The 17488-nt window shown below is 41.6% G+C and overlaps 9 protein-coding genes and 1 non-coding gene across 10 annotated transcripts; 5 read left to right on the top strand and 5 right to left on the bottom strand.

Moving 5' to 3' along the window:
• Positions 1-9: 9 nt before the first annotated feature.
• GPT2 (bifunctional glycerol-3-phosphate/glycerone-phosphate O-acyltransferase GPT2) lies at positions 10-2226 on the bottom strand (the record flags this gene model as incomplete). Its single annotated transcript, XM_037289865.1, has 1 exon — positions 10-2226. The coding sequence occupies one exon, from the start codon at positions 2224-2226 to the stop codon at positions 10-12; it is 2217 nt and encodes a 738-aa protein (XP_037145760.1).
• Positions 2227-3519: 1293 nt separating this feature from the next.
• On the top strand, positions 3520-4719 carry RSB1 (phospholipid-translocating ATPase RSB1; the record flags this gene model as incomplete). The annotated part of the gene is made up of 1 exon (XM_037289864.1): positions 3520-4719. One exon carries the CDS (start codon positions 3520-3522, stop codon positions 4717-4719), a length of 1200 nt encoding a protein of 399 aa, XP_037145759.1.
• Positions 4720-4834: 115 nt separating this feature from the next.
• On the bottom strand, positions 4835-6070 carry HG535_0F05450 (type II protein arginine methyltransferase; the record flags this gene model as incomplete). Its single annotated transcript, XM_037289863.1, has 1 exon — positions 4835-6070. One exon carries the CDS (start codon positions 6068-6070, stop codon positions 4835-4837), a length of 1236 nt encoding a protein of 411 aa, XP_037145758.1.
• A 318-nt stretch (positions 6071-6388) lies between these two features.
• Positions 6389-9511, top strand: RAT1 (ssRNA exonuclease RAT1; the record flags this gene model as incomplete). Its single annotated transcript, XM_037289862.1, has 1 exon — positions 6389-9511. One exon carries the CDS (start codon positions 6389-6391, stop codon positions 9509-9511), a length of 3123 nt encoding a protein of 1040 aa, XP_037145757.1.
• A 1037-nt stretch (positions 9512-10548) lies between these two features.
• Positions 10549-10620, top strand: HG535_0Ftrna9E. The gene has a single exon. It is a non-coding gene; the product is annotated as a tRNA-Glu (tRNA).
• Positions 10621-10852: 232 nt separating this feature from the next.
• Positions 10853-11446, bottom strand: HG535_0F05430 (uncharacterized protein; the record flags this gene model as incomplete). The annotated part of the gene is made up of 1 exon (XM_037289861.1): positions 10853-11446. The coding sequence occupies one exon, from the start codon at positions 11444-11446 to the stop codon at positions 10853-10855; it is 594 nt and encodes a 197-aa protein (XP_037145756.1).
• A 233-nt stretch (positions 11447-11679) lies between these two features.
• STD1 (Std1p) lies at positions 11680-13065 on the top strand (the record flags this gene model as incomplete). Its single annotated transcript, XM_037289860.1, has 1 exon — positions 11680-13065. One exon carries the CDS (start codon positions 11680-11682, stop codon positions 13063-13065), a length of 1386 nt encoding a protein of 461 aa, XP_037145755.1.
• Positions 13066-13337: 272 nt separating this feature from the next.
• On the bottom strand, positions 13338-14771 carry HG535_0F05410 (WD repeat RBAP46/RBAP48/MSI1 family protein; the record flags this gene model as incomplete). Its single annotated transcript, XM_037289859.1, has 1 exon — positions 13338-14771. One exon carries the CDS (start codon positions 14769-14771, stop codon positions 13338-13340), a length of 1434 nt encoding a protein of 477 aa, XP_037145754.1.
• A 459-nt stretch (positions 14772-15230) lies between these two features.
• SPP1 (Spp1p) lies at positions 15231-16268 on the bottom strand (the record flags this gene model as incomplete). The annotated part of the gene is made up of 1 exon (XM_037289858.1): positions 15231-16268. The coding sequence occupies one exon, from the start codon at positions 16266-16268 to the stop codon at positions 15231-15233; it is 1038 nt and encodes a 345-aa protein (XP_037145753.1).
• Positions 16269-16411: 143 nt separating this feature from the next.
• Positions 16412-17359, top strand: MCP1 (Mcp1p; the record flags this gene model as incomplete). The annotated part of the gene is made up of 1 exon (XM_037289857.1): positions 16412-17359. The coding sequence occupies one exon, from the start codon at positions 16412-16414 to the stop codon at positions 17357-17359; it is 948 nt and encodes a 315-aa protein (XP_037145752.1).
• Between the last annotated feature and the right edge of the window lie 129 nt (positions 17360-17488).

Below are 17488 nucleotides of genomic sequence, written 5' to 3'. Positions count from 1 at the left end.
TATAAATCATTAGTCATTTTTTTCGTGTTCCCACTTTGATCTGATCATGGAAGATATTTTTGAACCATCATTGTCCTCGGTTGTTAAATCAATCTCGTCATCAGACTCACTGCTTGGCTGTCTACCATCGGCAAATATAGGAATATCCGTGAGAGAACCCCTAGAATTAACTTTTGATAGAGAATTAGATGCAGAATATTCACTTGAACTGGTAGAACTTGAACGGCTACGTTCCTTCGGTACCTGTGATTCATGTAGTTCCTGTGATGCCATGGATAGGGTGTATCTGAAGGCAGGATTTATATCGTGTGATTTGCTAGCTTCCTCTTTTTCGTATTCATCTTTAACAAGGCTTTTGAAATTAGGGAAAACTTTCGGACCCAATTCGGTACAAACACCAGTTACTTCTGCACTCAACTGCTTACGCATACTTTTCAACTGACTTATTTTTTTACCAGGATAAATTAGAGTGATAAAGAGTGGTGGTAATGACTTAAAAAGATCCATACCTATTTCGCCAGTTTTCAAGCTTGAATAAGTTGTCAAAACCAATAAAGCATAGAAATAAAAAAACTGAATGAATATGTTGTTTGAAGGAACCCACATCCTTATAATCCATCTATTGTTTCTCACATATAGGAATACAAGAAGCAGAGAATAAGTAATGTAAAGGATGGGAGCGAATACCAAAGCGAATAATAATTTCCAGGTAGCAAGTAAATCTGTACCCTTAATCTTGACCAATGATTTTTTCAAGCCATCCTGAGCCTTCTTCCTAGCGTACCAGCGGCATGATATGAAAATGGGAGTGAAAAGTATAGATCCGGGGAGCGAGAGAGCTATGAAAACAAACAGTCTTACGATCCTTGACACTAATGTGAACACACCTCTTATAATATCTTTTGTTTCGGTTTTCAGTTCTTCGACCTGATGGTCTTTTAGCCCTAGTGAGTCCAAAGTACTGTTATAGGCAGAAACCATTTTTTTCAGATGGACAACTCTTGGATCATCCTTAAATATAGAATAACCAAATAATAATCTTCTATTGACTTCTACAACCAATGATAAAGCCGTTTTACTTCTCACAGGTTGATAAAGTCTTCTCGCAGCTTGAATGGTCATCAAGGTCTCAAAGTCTGGAGCATTTTCAGTCACAGAGTAGAGAGATTTCGTTATAGTTTGCAATAAATCAGAAACAGTTTCACGTGGATTTTGCGAGTACCGCTTACCCATTTCACCATCAACGATTATCGGTTCGCCGTATTCCAATACAGCCCTCGATCTGAATTTATCCCTGTGAAAATAGTGTAACCCACATGGAACAACCGCAACATTCATCGACGGATCAGCTGCAGTTGCGCCAAGAGCCATTATTGCGACACCCGCTTTTATTGGAAGTAACGATGGCCTATCGTGAGAGCCCCCTTCGGGAAATATACCTACGCAGCCCTTTGTATGCAAATGGTTGAAAACGTTCTGGAAAACCTTCGAATTGTCGATCTTTGCAGCATAGTTGAAATTCGTTCCCTCCGTCAATAGAGCTCTTATCTTTTTATTTGATTTGAACTTGAAGGGAGCTGCAATTCTGAGGGTCCGACCATCAATAATTTCAGCTATCTGAGCATTACCAAGATAATTTGGTAAACCAAGTAAAGATTTAGGCTTGAACAACTTGTCGAAGCCCTCCAGCTCGTCAGACTCATATTCATACTTTCCCTTGATCAGCGTGGGATCGTTGAAATCAGGGCAGTAGATTTTAATACGCGAATCAACGAACTGCAAGTTATCCTGGGCTCTTGGCACAGGTATGGCGCCCGTGGAAACACCGAAAAGTGACACAAACTTCTTCTTAAGACTGGACTCAGCTGTCACAAAACACACCTGTCGCGATTTGTCGTACCGCGAGAGCTTTCTCGTGGTCACCATAACCAACGATGGATCGATAAACTGGTTTGCATGCGGAGCGCAAACCAGTATAGTCGGTGTGCCCACTGGCGGGACATTGTGCCCACCGCGGACCTTTATTTCTCTGAAAAAAATGGTGAACAGAGTGTCCAGAATAAAAATAACAACATCAAACAGCCACGCCTTTAGATTATAACTCCTGCCGTCGTATGGATTATCGTACACCTGGGCGCCATTTGGAACATGGGCCTCGCTAGCGGCGCTTACCCCGCTCCCACCGCTGTTGCCAGCACCTGTATCTTTGCCGGCCTCTTCTACCATCCCAAACCCTCGCTTATCACCTTGCCTATTGTTTCCCTGTCTTCTGTATTATCGGCTGTACTACTAGAGGCTTTACTTAACGCGATGAGCATCTACCGCTGACCACATCTCCAGCCCCTTTCATAGCTCCCCCCTGGGTTCCGTTGGATCAGCTCTAACCATTTGGCGCCACATCGCCCTCCACGAGCGCGAAAGCCGGGAACCGCTGGAAAACGGTGCCCGCGTGGTGATCACGTGACCACCAGTGTCACGTGAATGTTCGCAAATCCTAGATCCGGACAACCCGGTGCCTTGTCCGGCCAACTGCTCGGCCGGTCTCCCAAACGGAACAAGATCTATCAACCAAGCCACCATTCCCCCCCCCCGTCCTACGTGAGCGCAAAGCCGCAGTTGCGCCTGTTGAGGGCAACGCCAGACTAAGACCCCGCCGGGTCCCCACCAAAGGTAGCCGCCGAGGTTTCAGGCTGTTGTTAGGGCCCAACAAAAAGCACGTTGCCACAGATGTAAGCGCAGGGACGAGTCGCGCATAGCGAGCGGAGGGGTAAGAGGGGTGCAGAATGACGCAACACAGCATACTCCTCCGCTCCCATTGCGTATTTCCGGCCTTCCACGCAACCCGGCACCGTGGCCTCTGCGTGTTTGCAGCCACCGTCGCTCTCCGCGGTGCACGGAAGCGGAGTCAGTTATCTGCGCTGGCCGCTACGCCCCTTCCGAACTGTCCGGCCCTCCGAACACGAGATGCACGGAGTTTGGAACTGAAAAATACTCTAAGCAAAAATAAACGGGCGCGCATTTGAGCGGAAAACGGCGGTATTTCCGTTTGAGCTCTTCAGCCCGTGGCGACGTATGCACTTCGATGCGTTGTTTTCTATGACGCCAGCATGAATATTGACCCTTTATCTCGCAGGCTGCAGTGATTAATTGGCCAGTTCGCTAGATATCCACGATCTAAGAATGGATGAAAAAATGGAAAAAAAAATAAAATCAAATAGATCGGCGGACGTCTTCTACTATAACCGTCCTGGTTAAGTATGTGCTCAACGCAGTGCGCTCTATTATGGTTGAATATGCATATTCAAGCATGACTATGGTGGTACACATATTTACGTGCATACGTATATGTATATATATTTATATATATATATATATATTTGAATATGTATATATATGCGAGTGTGTGTGCGGCATGGGCAATTTAGGGCTCTTGAGGTGAGGTCGTTGTTGGGTGTGACATTATTAGATCTTAGTCTTTACAGGTAGCAGTTCATAGTTCGCAGTTTGTAGTCGGCAGCCATGTTGTTAGAAGCTGCTTATGGTGCGCTATTAAGCGCGAGAGACTCTGGATCGGATTCCAGCTCAGATGGCACGGGGCCCGTTGTAGACGGGATTTCGCCGGTGTCGATGTATAGTGGCATGGTGCCGAACCTGGCGTTCAACATAGCAATGCTTGTCATTTGGTCTTTGCTGCTGGCATTCCACACCACGATGGTGTGGTGGAAACAGTACTGGTTTTCCATCGCGTTTATGTGCGCCGGAATCATGGAGGTTATCGGGTATGTCGGAAGAGTTATATCGCACTACAATGTGTTCAAGATCGATCCGTTTTTGATGCAGATGGTGTGTCTGACCATCGCGCCCGTCTTCACGATGGGTGGTGTCTACTACCAGCTAGCCAAGCTCATAGAGATCTACGGCCACCGGTTCTCGCTGCTTCCGTCTCCGATGGCGTACTCGTACATTTTCATAGCATGCGACATCATATCGCTGGTCATCCAGGCGGCCGGCGGTGGTCAGAGTGGTTCGGCTGCTACTTCGGGCACAAACACCGATGTGGGGGACAATATATTTGTGGGGGGGTTGGCAGTGCAAGTGGCCTCGATGACTATCTTCATATGTTTGATGCTCCACCTGTTCTACAAGGTGTTTGTCCAGACCCGCATAGATCACGCGGGGGTCAACAGACTGAGCTGGTCGTTGTTCAAGATTCCGCAGACAGAGATCGATTACATGTACAGAAAAAAGTTCCAGCATGTGAGGCTCAACCCTGACAGATGGGTGTTCCATTACTTCCCGTTTGCACTAGCGTTGGCGGTTTTCCTTATCTTTGTTCGTTGTTGCTATAGGTTGGCAGAGTTGGCAGAGGGATGGGGCGGCAATCTGATTACCCACGAGAATTATTTTATCATTCTGGACGCCTTAATGATGGCGGCGGCAACCACTATACTGACAGTATTCCATCCAGGGTTAGCCTTCAGAGGTAGAGAGGTTACTATCAAGATTACGAGGGGTCATGTCGATCCAGAGACGTTACAGGATCTGGAGAAGGAAAAGTATTCGGGGGAGGGAACGTCTGAAGACGATGAGAAGAGTAATCATTCAACGAAAAATGCTTTCTTGAGTTTTTTCAGAAGGAAAGCAAGTACACGCTCACGTACTGGCACAGACACGACGACTGTAAAACTAGAACAAGCTTCGCTTAAGGAATCCCAGTAATAAAAGTTTTCATTTTTTTTTTATTTTGTATTTTTTGTTAAAATTATAGATTATGGATCATGGATTATGGATTTTGAGTTTTATTTTTTAGTTTCAGTTTTTAATTTTACCCTTTTCAATTTGAGTGTATTGTTGCCAACGTGCTTTCATTGATCATTTTTAGCTGCGATACTAATTGATCCATTGTAATATTCGCATTTTTGTAGTCGTTACCCAGATTTACCCATTTATCAACGAATTCGCCTAAATCGTTAATCTCACTTATTTTGCCCATACCGTTTATATTCATATACATCTGCTGCACTTGAGTGAAATCCGGCATAAATACTGGATCCTCAAGTTCAATTCCTTGCCGTTGTTTCATGACCTTACTACCTCTTATTGGATTGTACCCGAGCAAGAGCCTTAACATTGACGTGACACTTGGATTCCACCTTTGAGGTTCGTCAACGGCAAAAAATCGGTGCTGAGGTGCGAATTTTCTAATCATTTCGAACAGTTGTGCCAATCTTGTTGGGATGTACACGGTTTGATTTGGATTCTGCCTCGAAGGAATTTGATCCTCCAGAGTATTCTCAATAGCAAATTTACACCAAAAATCAACACTGTCTTGAAATTCTAATCGCTTGTTGCCATGACTATCAAATTCTAGGTAACCCTGTTCCCATTTATTTTTCTCGTAAGAATATTTAATCACATCGTGAGACAAATTTTTCATAACGTCATTGAGCATTATAATTGAGACTGGATCTTCAATTACGAGTGGACTGGCTTGTCCAATCCCGTCCTGCCCTTGAGATAAAAAAATTGCATCATCAGTTATTAGCTCGATCTCGCCTGGTATTTCCTGTCGAATTTTTTCAACCTGTGCATGCTTATGGTCATATAAAGGGACCATTATGAACCTAATCCGCTCAAACATTGTATCCGATAAAACCGCTTTGAAATATGTCATCATCGTTTTCGCAATTTGTAAAGACTGTCGCAAATCTGCATAGATATTAACTATGTTGAGATCATGATATGGATATGAATTTAATTTGTAGTTCACCAATAGCCATTTCGCAATACAGTGTGTCATTATGGGGTCGTAAAGAAGTAAATCATTCTGTGATGAGGGAGAACGACCTAGGCCTCCGCATTTGCCACGATGCGTGAAAAATGTCTCACTCACCATTATATCAGATAGCTTATGCCATTCGTAGTAGTCCCGTAATGCTATCGACCCATTTGTGATAGCCTGTGTCTTCTTCTTGAATCTCAGCTCCTCAATTCCAATTTTGACAGGGTGCGTGCTCTTGTTCCGTACTGCTATCCTCTGGAACAGATAACGTTGCAAAACCTGAGTCATTTATGCACGTACATATAAAAACGTATATGCTTCGAAATATTCACGAGATTCAACCTCAGATTCAACCATATCATTGATGACTTAACTTGTGTTTGGATCAATTCACATCCTTTAATCATATAACAGTTTTAAGTTTATTGGGGGGTCGTGTTGTACGTACCTTTGAAATTTTCCGCGATGATATTCTTTCTTTCACTTAGACTTTCCGATGATGAACTTGGGCATATTTCAACTAAGTTATACAGTAAATATCAGGCAAAGGTATAGTTCAGATAAAATTGAATCAAAACAGTAGTTCTACCTCACGGTGCATTTCCTATGGGTGTTCCATCATTTTTTAGATGGCTTTCTAGAAAGTATCCAAAGATTATTTCTCCTGTTTTGGAGGAACAACCGCCCGTCGTTGATGGTGTTGCTTTGCCAATTGATTATGCTGCAGCAAATCCTAATGGAGAACTTGACAATCTGTATCTGGATATGAACGGTATTGTTCATCCGTGCTCTCATCCTGAGAACAAGCCGCCTCCGGAAACTGAAGATGAAATGCTTCTAGCTGTGTTTGAATATACGAATAGAGTGCTTAACATGGCAAGACCGCGGAAAGTCCTTGTAATAGCTGTTGATGGTGTTGCTCCTCGTGCAAAGATGAATCAACAAAGAGCTCGTCGTTTTAGAAGTGCTAGGGATGCACAATTGGAAAATGAGGCCCGTGAAGAAGTCCTGAGACAACGTGAACAAGTAGGTGAGACTATTGATCACTCTGTAAAAAGTAAGAAGACCTGGGATTCTAATGCCATTACCCCAGGAACACCGTTTATGGATAAATTGGCAGCTGCCTTAAGGTATTGGATATCATTTAAATTGGCAACGGATCCAGGCTGGAAGAATTTACAGGTTGTTATAAGTGATGCTACTGTCCCTGGTGAAGGTGAACATAAAATCATGAATTTTATTAGATCCCAACGTGCAGATCCGCAATATAATCCTAATACGACACATTGTATATATGGTTTGGATGCAGATTTAATTTTCTTGGGTTTGGCCACACATGAACCACATTTCAAAATTCTGAGAGAAGACGTTTTTGCACAAAATAATAGGCGTAAGCATAATTTTAAGGACACCTTGAATATGACGGAAGAAGAAAAACAATTGTTAGCGAAGCAAGATTCTGAAAAGCCATTTTTGTGGTTACATGTCAGTGCCCTAAGGGAATACTTAGCAGCTGAATTGTGGGTGCCAAAGTTACCATTCCCATTCGACTTAGAAAGAGCCATAGATGATTGGGTCTTTATGTGTTTTTTCTGTGGTAATGATTTTTTGCCTCATTTACCAAGTTTGGATGTCAGGGAAAATAGTATTGACATACTGTTAGATATATGGAAATCAGTTTTGCCAGGTATGAAAACATACATGACTTGTGATGGTAATCTTAATTTGGAATCTGTCGAAATGCTGTTGCAACAGCTAGGATATCGTGAACCCGATATTTTTAAGACGAGACATATTCAAGAGGTGAGGAAACAAGAAGCGGCTCAACGAAGAAAAATGCAAAAGAATATGTCAAAGGGCCAAGATAGGCATCCAACAGTTTTCAACGAGCAATTACAGCTATACGACACCAATGGTGAATTAGCTAAAGGATCGTGGAATCTAACTACAAGTGACATGGTCAATTTGAAGAAGGAGATAATGCTCGCTAATGAGGGAAATGCTGAAGCTATCGCCATCGTTAAAGCACAGAGTGATAAGAATAACAGTTTAGTTGAAGAAATTAGCAAGGGCAATATGGAGAAAGTTATTGATGATGCAAATAAAGCTAATTTCACTGTCGCAGATATGATGAAAAAGAAGCTAATTGCCAAGAAGCATAAGTTAGAGCTGGAAGAAGAGGAAAAATCCGAAAGACAAAGTAAAAAACGAGACACAGAAGCGCACTCAACAATCACAGACGAATTGGGGAAAGAAATTGAAGAGGAAGTTAAGAAGGAAGTTGAAGAAGAAGACGACGATGACGATGAAAATGATGGTGAAAATGATGGTGAAGAAAACTCCAGTGCTCTAAAAAAAGATGTTCCAGATCAAAAGTCACTCGGTATTAAGACGGAAGAGGTACCGATCGTTTCTCATGGTGATATGAAAGCTGGAGTATTTGATTCAGATGCTGTCGTCAAACTTTTTGAGTCTGGCTACAGAGAGAGATACTATCTAGCTAAATTTAACATTGAGCGTGACCAAATTGAAGCACTAAGGAAAGATTTAGTAAGATGTTATATAGAGGGTGTGTCATGGGTTCTTGCATATTATTATCAAGGTTGTGCATCGTGGGACTGGTATTATCCATATCATTATGCTCCATTTGCCTCGGATTTTTTCGGTTTTTCCAATATGGAAGTGAAATTTGAAAAGGGAACACCATTTTTACCTTATGAACAACTAATGAGTGTTTTACCAGCAGCATCGGGACATACGTTACCTGAAATTTTCAGACCTTTAATGAGTGAACCTACATCTGAAATCATAGACTTCTATCCTGCTGAATTTCCCATAGATATGAATGGTAAAAAAATGTCCTGGCAAGGCATTGCTCTATTACCCTTTATTGATGCCACTAGACTTTTGAAAGTAGTAAGAGCACAGTATACTTTACTGACAGAAGATGAAAAATCAAGAAATGTCCGTAAAGATCCAATCCTTCTTATAAGCAATAAAAATGTCAACTACGAGAAATTTGCAAAAAAATTATACAAGGAGCTTTCAGAACAAAAAGACTTTGAGTTGAAATTTCAACATTTCAAAAGTGGATTAAGTGGCAACGTTATGGTGGATAACGAAGGGTTTGTGATAAACAGTAAATTATCATGTCCTATTCAAACAGGTTCATTGCCGGAATTGTCAACAAATCTATTTTTGAAAATGAGGTATAAATTTCCTGAATTGCCCAGTCGAAATAAGTCAGTTATTTTGAATGGTTTCATTCCAAGCGAAGCTGTTCTCAACAACTACGATATTGACTCTATAAAGTACAAGTACAGCAACCAGAATTTCAGTAGATCATCACAATGGAACTTTGAAAATACGATGAAACAAAACGTAGTGCCGGTAGGGCCCAGTGGCATAACCCAATACCAGCCACGGGTTGGTGGTTTCAGAGCTTTCTTTTATTTTGCACAATCGAATGCCACTGCAAATCAATACCCAAGTCAATTCGGAAACAACAACGAACACGGTAACGGTTACAATAATAACGACCACTATAACAACAATTATAACAATAGCTACAACAGCTATAATTACTCCTCGGACAAGGGCTATAATCAAGGGAGTAGGTACAACGACTCTGGAAATTATTCTCAAAGATTTAACAACAGAGGTAGATATCAACAGTCAAGGGGTACGCAATCTAGATCAAATAGAGGGAGCTTTCAACATCGCAGATAGAATTAATAGTGGAGACTTCATGGAGACATCAAACAGCAATATAGTTTGTTATAGAAATGATCTAAAGACGTCAAAAACCACAGTCCATCATGACATCAAACTGAAACAACGAAACGATTGGAGTCAGCTGAAGCCTCACAAAAATCGGTTATTTTGGGACAGTTGCCCTCTGTTAGTCCATCGCGGGATGTTTGCAAGTCATGAGTCTACCTTGTGGCGATCAGTGGCGCGATGTGATGTGGATTATACGGAATTGGAAAAATGGCATGACCGAGCTGATGACAGTGAAAATTCTTCGCCTGTCGTTCTGTCTTATAGTTCAGTAGGTGCAGAACGTCCGGTATAAGTACTGGCATCTTTTCAAGATATTCAATCTAAATTCATTTAGCTTTACCTCACTTTATGAGATAGGAAATCAACGACTTATATATCTCTATAACTGAACATCACAATATTGTCATCAATGTGTAACCAAGTTACTGTCGACAACTCTAAGATAACTTATTCTCCAAATATATTTTAGGTCCTCTTTTTAAACATCTAGTTTGCATCAGAATATCAACACGTATTCCATAATCAATATAATCAAATTATATTCCATCAATTAGTGGCCAACTGCAATATTACTTACTCGCCTGTGCTCTAGCATAATATGATACCAACCATGCAAATGATCCTGGAAAGAAATCGGACGATAAATCTATCGCGAGACGCTTACAATTCAGGAATCTGACAACGAACGACTTATATATATCTCTACAACTAAACCTCTTTATACTCTCATCAATGTATAACCAAGCCATTACCCACAGCTCCGAAGCCAACCTCCTTTCCAAATGTTAAATTCTTCTACCTTACTTTAAGCTCAAAGCAATCGTGAGAGTAATGGCTAATGGCTAATAGCCGCTGATCCATTTATAGCTGTAGCATTACATATATCATGCACTACGATAATTACATTCGGCAAACCCAAAAACGTTCTCAAACCAACACCGTCTGATCCGCTCCTATCTGTCTCATAACATAACAAGTACTAATCCGATGTAGTGTAACGGCTATCACATCACGCTCTCACCGTGGAAACCGGGGTTCGACTCCCCGCTTCGGAGAAAACATTTATTTTTAGCGCCTCTCGCGCTCGCGCACCAGCAGACCCACGGGTTGTCTCACATGCAAAATGCAAGATTATCACCTCGCACGTCGTCTCGCCAAAGGAGCACAGTGCTCCGAAAATTAAAGTTACCTTATTCGCCCCACACTCACGCGAATCCACGGAGCTTTCTGGTGGTATAGTTTCCCCAGAAGCGGGGGAAATGCAAATGAGGGACCAATCATCTGCACTCACAGCCCAAAACCATCAAACATACCTGCCATTTGCGCACGACACGGGGCATATTGCTCCGAACCCTGCAAAAGGAAAAACGATACTCCACCCCTCCGCCACCCGGTCTCCAAGTTACGGCGGGGTGGAGAACGCTGCCCCGCCCCTCCTCCCCTTCTTTTTGGTCCACTTCCCCTTTTCATTCGAGAAAAATCTCCGCATTCGGATATGTCTTGACAAATATTCCGCTCCCCGGAACATCTCTCAAGTCTCAGAGGAGGGGCACGGGAATCCCAACAATTGTCTCCCCTCTTCCGTTTAGTACATTTATCCGACGTTTCTACAGTCACAGGAGAAACATCCGTAGCGCTGCCGAAATGGTGTACCCCGAAACAAAAGAAGCGGGTGGTGGGGCGGACCTCCTTTGAAACGGCTATGAAAAAGGTGCACAGGTGCTCAGATAGTAAATCCGGCCGGAAAAACTGCAAACTTCTTTTTGCTGATTTCACGCAGCGGCCTCTACAACATTTGCTGGGCCGTTGTGGGCGGGCGCCAGAATATGCCGTACAAACCGCTTCAGATTGGTGTTGTTTTTCAAGTCGTTCCGAAGCCATCTTTGTACCCACACTCGGTACGCACTCCGGACCACAGAGAGGACAGAAGTTGTGTGATCGTGGTTCCTGTTTGAAAAAAAAAATTATTGTAATTTAAAAGAATTGACCTCAGGACAATTTCCCCTCAAGAGATTCTGGTGACAAGGATAGAGTCGATTTCAACAATCAGTATTTTTCTCCTTGTGGAATAGTAGAACAGAGAAAGCAAGCAAGGTTACATATAGGTCAAGTCGATGTTTGTATCACCACCCCCTGCGAGCACCAAAGTGCAAGGGCTGGGGAGGAGGCATGTCCATGTTGGGGGCCATGTGGCGCCTGTGAACAACGGCGCGTTGCAGTCGATCCCTGAGGACTTTGCGATGGCAGGAAGCTCGGGTTCGAGAGAGCAGCCGATGTACCAGCCCCGCCAGGATCTGCCGTCGCAGCAGGCGGGCACAATGCTGCCGTCTCCTATAAAGCTGGAGGCAGCGAACTTTGTGAACGCGCCACCGGAATACGCAGACCGTGCCAGAGATGAGATTCGCAAACGGCTTTTACAGTCGTCGAACGGTGCAGGCGCTGGGTCGCTGTCGACAGCGAGCTCTAACTCGCCGTCTGTGAGGACGCCGCGCAGCAGCAGAGCCAGCAGCGTTCTGGATAGCAGAAGTGTGATGTCGGATGGAGCGTCAAGTATATTCTCACAACCGATGACGGTATATACGCAGAGCACGCGTGAAAGCTCGTTGCTGCCGTCTCAGAAAATAGTCACTCAGGTGAGTTTGGAAGACGCGCTTCCGAAAACGTTCCTCGATATGTATCCTCCAGAGATTCTGCTAGGGGAACCGTCTAATTTGCTGTGCAATGGTAGACCAAAGTTTACCGAACGAGAATTGTTGGACTGGGAACTAAACGACATAAGATCGCTATTAATTATTGAAAACCCAAGACCGGAATGGGGAAATCAACTACCCTCGATAATAGCTAATCATCCAAATCTACCTAATTTTAGATTTCAGTTGCTGCCATTAAGCTCTTCGGACGACTTTATCATTGAAACACTTGTCAATTCTGATTTGTATTTAGAGGCGAATTTGGATTTCCAATTCAAATTAACAAGTGCAAGATATACAGTCACATCAGCAAGGAAAAGACATGAGCATATCACCGGTAAGAATGAACCAATAATGCATTTATCAAAGCCAGAGTGGAGAAATATTATAGAGAATTACTTGTTGAATATTGCAGTGGAGGCGCAATGTAGGTACGATTTCAAGCATCGATGCTCGGAATTCAAAAAATTGAAGCTGCAACAAGAGCTGCAACAAAATTTGAAGAGACCTAATATGCCACCACCAAGTTTTATTCCAGTAAACGAAAAAAGATCACCGGTCTCCAAGAATAATGGAAGCGCAAGCTTATTGAGGAAAACTTTGATGAAAAATTTACAGCTGAAAAACTTTAACAAGAGTAACGAGCATCAGAATAACGAAAAACCTAATTTATCGACTGGTTCGAATCAAACTGTGGGAAAGATTTCATTGACGAAGGATGAAAAAGCGAAACTTTGGTCACATTGTCAGGCACAAGTGTACCAGAGACTAGGGTTGGATTGGCAACCGGATAAGGTAACTGGATTGTAAACCATCTCGTTAGGCAGCATTTATATGTATATATATCTCATGAATCTCATAGATTTTCACCACTAATGAATAATTATAATAGGAAATTTTTACATTGTTGATATTGTAATTTGATGTTTTTCCTTCAAAACAATAATACATATTAACGCTTAAGTGCAAATCAAGAATAAAAACAACATTTTCTTTTTTAAATAAATAAAAACAGAAAAACATTATAAGACATATCAAGTCTATTTATTATATTAATATTAAATTCCATTGCATTCTAAACATCAGTCAGCTCCCTTTGCAGTTTCCGCATCCTTTTCCTGAGCCTCATCTTTACCTTCAATTTCATCATTATCATCATCTTGTTCCCTACCAGAAAATGGTTTATAAACCGTAATTAGACTATCAGTATCAACAGTCCCTACAAGACTGTCAATGACCGGATGCCAAGCAACCGTGTTTCTTTTTCCTTTTGCACCTATTGATCTTCTACTACCACCTGTGTGTAAAAATCTCAAGCATTGCTTTTGCAAAGCTTCAACTGTTGCTAAATCTAAATCGTCAACATCAGCATTATCATCGTCAAACTCGGAGAAAAAATATTCCATATCCCAATGATAAATGTTCCCTGATCCTCCTACAGTTAAAAATTCTGATGAAGATGTTGGTGAAAATTGAAGATCAACAACGTCATCACCGCCAGAATGATATAGGCTAATCAATTCCTTCTGGATAGGATCTTGGCCGTTTTGTCTATTGGTGAAGTCTTCTGTAGCTGCTGCAACAGCACGAACATCCCACACTTTGACGATTCCGGTATCAGAACCAGTTGCAAAAAGCGTGTCTAGCACTTTTGAAACATCAAAGGAAAGAATCTTACCATGATTTGGATCCTGTAAAGTCCATAACGCCTTATCATTCGTTCTAGTATCCCAAAATCTGGTCACATTATCATCAGAGCATGTTGCAAATAAATGATTATCGAAAAATCTTACGGAATGTGTAACAGTAGCGGGCACGTTGATCTTGCGCAGAACTTCCCCCGGCTTTCCTGAATTATCTGCGATCTTAAGTATGCTTTCCTCTTCACCTACCGTAGATTGACATTTGACGAGTGTTTCCAAGTCATCAGATAGCGCAAAATCTGATATGGTTAAAGAATTTGAGTTTCTAGAGGAATGTATACTCGAAAAACTTGTTCCGGGTCCCATTATCTCTTGCATGATATGGACAGGAACTTTAACATCTTTCTTAAACCATGCTAAAGATCCATTCGATGACATTGCAAGCAAACAACTATCACGCTGAGGTCCACCCGTATAATCCATTTTGATAATATTTTCACCTGGAAAGTTCCATGTGCTTTTCAATGAGGTTTTTTCAACCTGGCGAAAGGCATCGCCATAGTCTGGATCAGGTAGCTGTTCTTTTCCAGTTTCTTCAGAGCTCTTGTAAAACGCTCCTAGTGGTAGAGCACAATCGATTTCGTAGATATCACTACCTTGGGAATACAGAGCACTTGTTGAAAGTAGACCCTTTTCCTTATCCGGAATAATCTTATTTGTGAAGGTGAATCTTTTATCAAATTTCAAAATATCATCGAATCGAGTATCGAATTTAGGCTTAAAACTGGAAATATGATTATATAGAAGTGGGATTGACTTCTTCCAAATCTTATATTCCTCGTTCTTAAGCTTGTTTTTTTTGATATCACTCATTATTTGATCTTGCAACTTGGTTGTTTCGATTACTCTCCCCCCAATGGAAAATAAGCTTTGAAATCACCCTGGCAGACCAGCGCAAAGCAAATAACCTATAGCTTTAATATCTTTCAGCTTGGAAGCTCCTTATGTAGGCCCCTGTTCTCATCATTACCAATTCCATTATCAGACGGTTTTTTCCACCGCTTTAGTCGCAATTAACGAAAATCGAGGCGATAGCCATCGGCCATCACGCCATAACGAAACACGAGCAGTTTTGCAGCAGCTTGAAAGTTTGTATGTCTTGGGTGCTTAGGCATTGTTTATCTACTACCCTTTTTTGATGCAGCAAATGAATGGGTTGCAAGTTTTGCATGGCGGCCTCTCACAAGAGCGTGGCGCACTAGGAACGAGTTCGTTTACACTTTGCATAGACCCTAACATTAATCTTTGAAAGGCCAATATGAAACAAAACTTCTATGTTTTCCTTCGCAGCAGTCGTTCATAGTATTGAATATGCAACTGCGATTTTCTCGTGCTCAGCAGTAACGCAATTCTTTCTTGATGATTTTGCAAGGATCTCAATTTATTCGTGTATTGTTGCATTAACATGGTAGACCAGTCGTTATGCTTGTTACATCTCAATTTAGTACAGGTGCCATTAATTGACGCTTTTTCAGGATCATATTTCGCTGCAAATTCATCGACAGTTAGAGGGGGTTTGCAAGTGGGATTGTAGCCACATATTGCATTTTTCTGCTTCTTTCTAGCAGCACTCTTTTTTTTCCGATTTTTCCCATTGATATCATCCTGAACCACATCTTCAGCGAAGAGCTTACTATTTACCTTGTTTAGCCAGTCCAAGTAATTATTCAAATGTTCTATGGCTTGTTTACAGTTGGGGATTGTTTCGGTGCCAAGCTTGTGATCCTCACTTCTCAACTCTTCCATTCTTTCATCGTTAGCTATTAGAGACGAATACAGTTCGGGATCCTGTGATTTGTCGACTTCACCTTCAATAAATGCTGGGTTGCCGATTTTTTGAAATCCATCCTCCACATTGCCTGTTTTAGTGTACTTTGCCATCCGCAGTACTAGATTTTCTTGTTGTTCTTGTTTCATTCCGTCTATTCGCAATTTTGAAAGTACTTGCCTCATGTATTGCTCTCCGTGCTCTTCGCAACAGTACTTGCTGTTTGGCTTACATTCTTTGAAACAATTGTGCAATCTGCACTTCCTTTTCCAAATAGTTCTTGGCAGCTCCTTATGCTCGACAGACGTTGATGCTGGGCCAGTTACTCCAGCTTGGCAATAGGGGCAGTAGAATGAGAAAACAAGGTCTTTGTACTGTTCTGGAATTCTCATGCATGTAAAGTGGAACCAGTCATCACAACCATCGCATCCTACCATTAGTTTGCCTGTATCAGGCTTCTTACATATGCAAAAAACTTCTTCCCCAGTTATTGATAAGGATCTGTTTTTCGAGTACGGTGGACACCAATCTGGTAACGACATCTGCTCTGCTGGTCAGTTTTCTACTTGGCATTACTGCGGTTCCGGCGCGTAATTCTTGATATGTATTGGTTTTTTTCTTCGCTATATCAAGAGCGAACTAAAGAAAATTAAGGTACTACAGTAAAAGATCACATCATGAGCAGATGGCTAAGGTTGAAAAACATCAAGACATTTTTAAAATGTCACTGCAAGAACTACCCCCAGAGCCGGTGGAAATTGACGATCCTCCTGAAGATCCTTACAGGCCTAAAAAGTTTTTGGGTCTTCCGATATATGCTATATCGCATCGATCGGTGATAATGGGTTTGAGAACGATTCAAAAATACTCTACTATCCCTATGGTTGCTTATTTTCCGCTACATGCCATCAATACTCTGGTTATTCCATCAATTTCTACTGATTCAGCACCTGATGATGTCCTTATGATGATACGAGAATTATTACCTTCGTTCACAACTAAATTACTTGTGGGCTCATCCATAGTTCATTTGACTTGCGGTCTTATTCTACGTGTTTGGAAATTATGGTCAACTTCCGCATCCAGTTTCAAGAGACGTAGACGCCGTCGTCGCTCTCATCGAAAAAAGGAAGTATCAATCCATTTAGAAGATACTAGAGAAAGAACGTCGCAAAGAGTCATCGGATTAACAGGCGGGCTTTCGGGGTACTTTGTAGGCTTCAATAAGAGTTTCAATATTCCTCCTCAAGTTTTAACAGGTTATATACTGGTCCCATTTTTAGCATATCATTTGGCAATTATGAAGGTGATTCCGAATTCTTCAAGGATATTTGTGGATATTGATTTCAACTTTGTAAAATGGATATTTAAGCACGAAGATTGGAGAATTAGAATCTTTGGAGGGTTCATCCCATTTTCAATGTTAATATGGTCTGGTACATATCATATAATTGCGGGAACCTGTCAATATTTAAGAATTAAAGACATTTCAAAGAGACGTAAATGGTCAAATTTCATCACTTTCTTAGTAGGGTCAGGAATATTTGGGATTTACAGGCTGAGTAAAATACCAAATAGCATTTTAGGATCTGACCGGTACGAAAAAATCTTCAGAAGACTTTATATGCTGTAGGTGTCCGAGATAGTAACATACTTTTAGGCATATAGCTTGCGAGCCTTTTCAAATAAGTAACGGACCTATTAAAAAAAAAAATGCATGTATTTATTTATGTGACTAACATAGTATAGTATATAAAGACTT

The sequence above is a fragment of the Zygotorulaspora mrakii genome, chromosome 6, assembly GCF_013402915.1.
Source record: "Zygotorulaspora mrakii chromosome 6, complete sequence".
NCBI lineage: Eukaryota > Fungi > Ascomycota > Saccharomycetes > Saccharomycetales > Saccharomycetaceae > Zygotorulaspora > Zygotorulaspora mrakii.
Note: the sequence above shows the minus strand (reverse complement) of the source record. Positions and strands in the feature narration are given on the sequence as shown.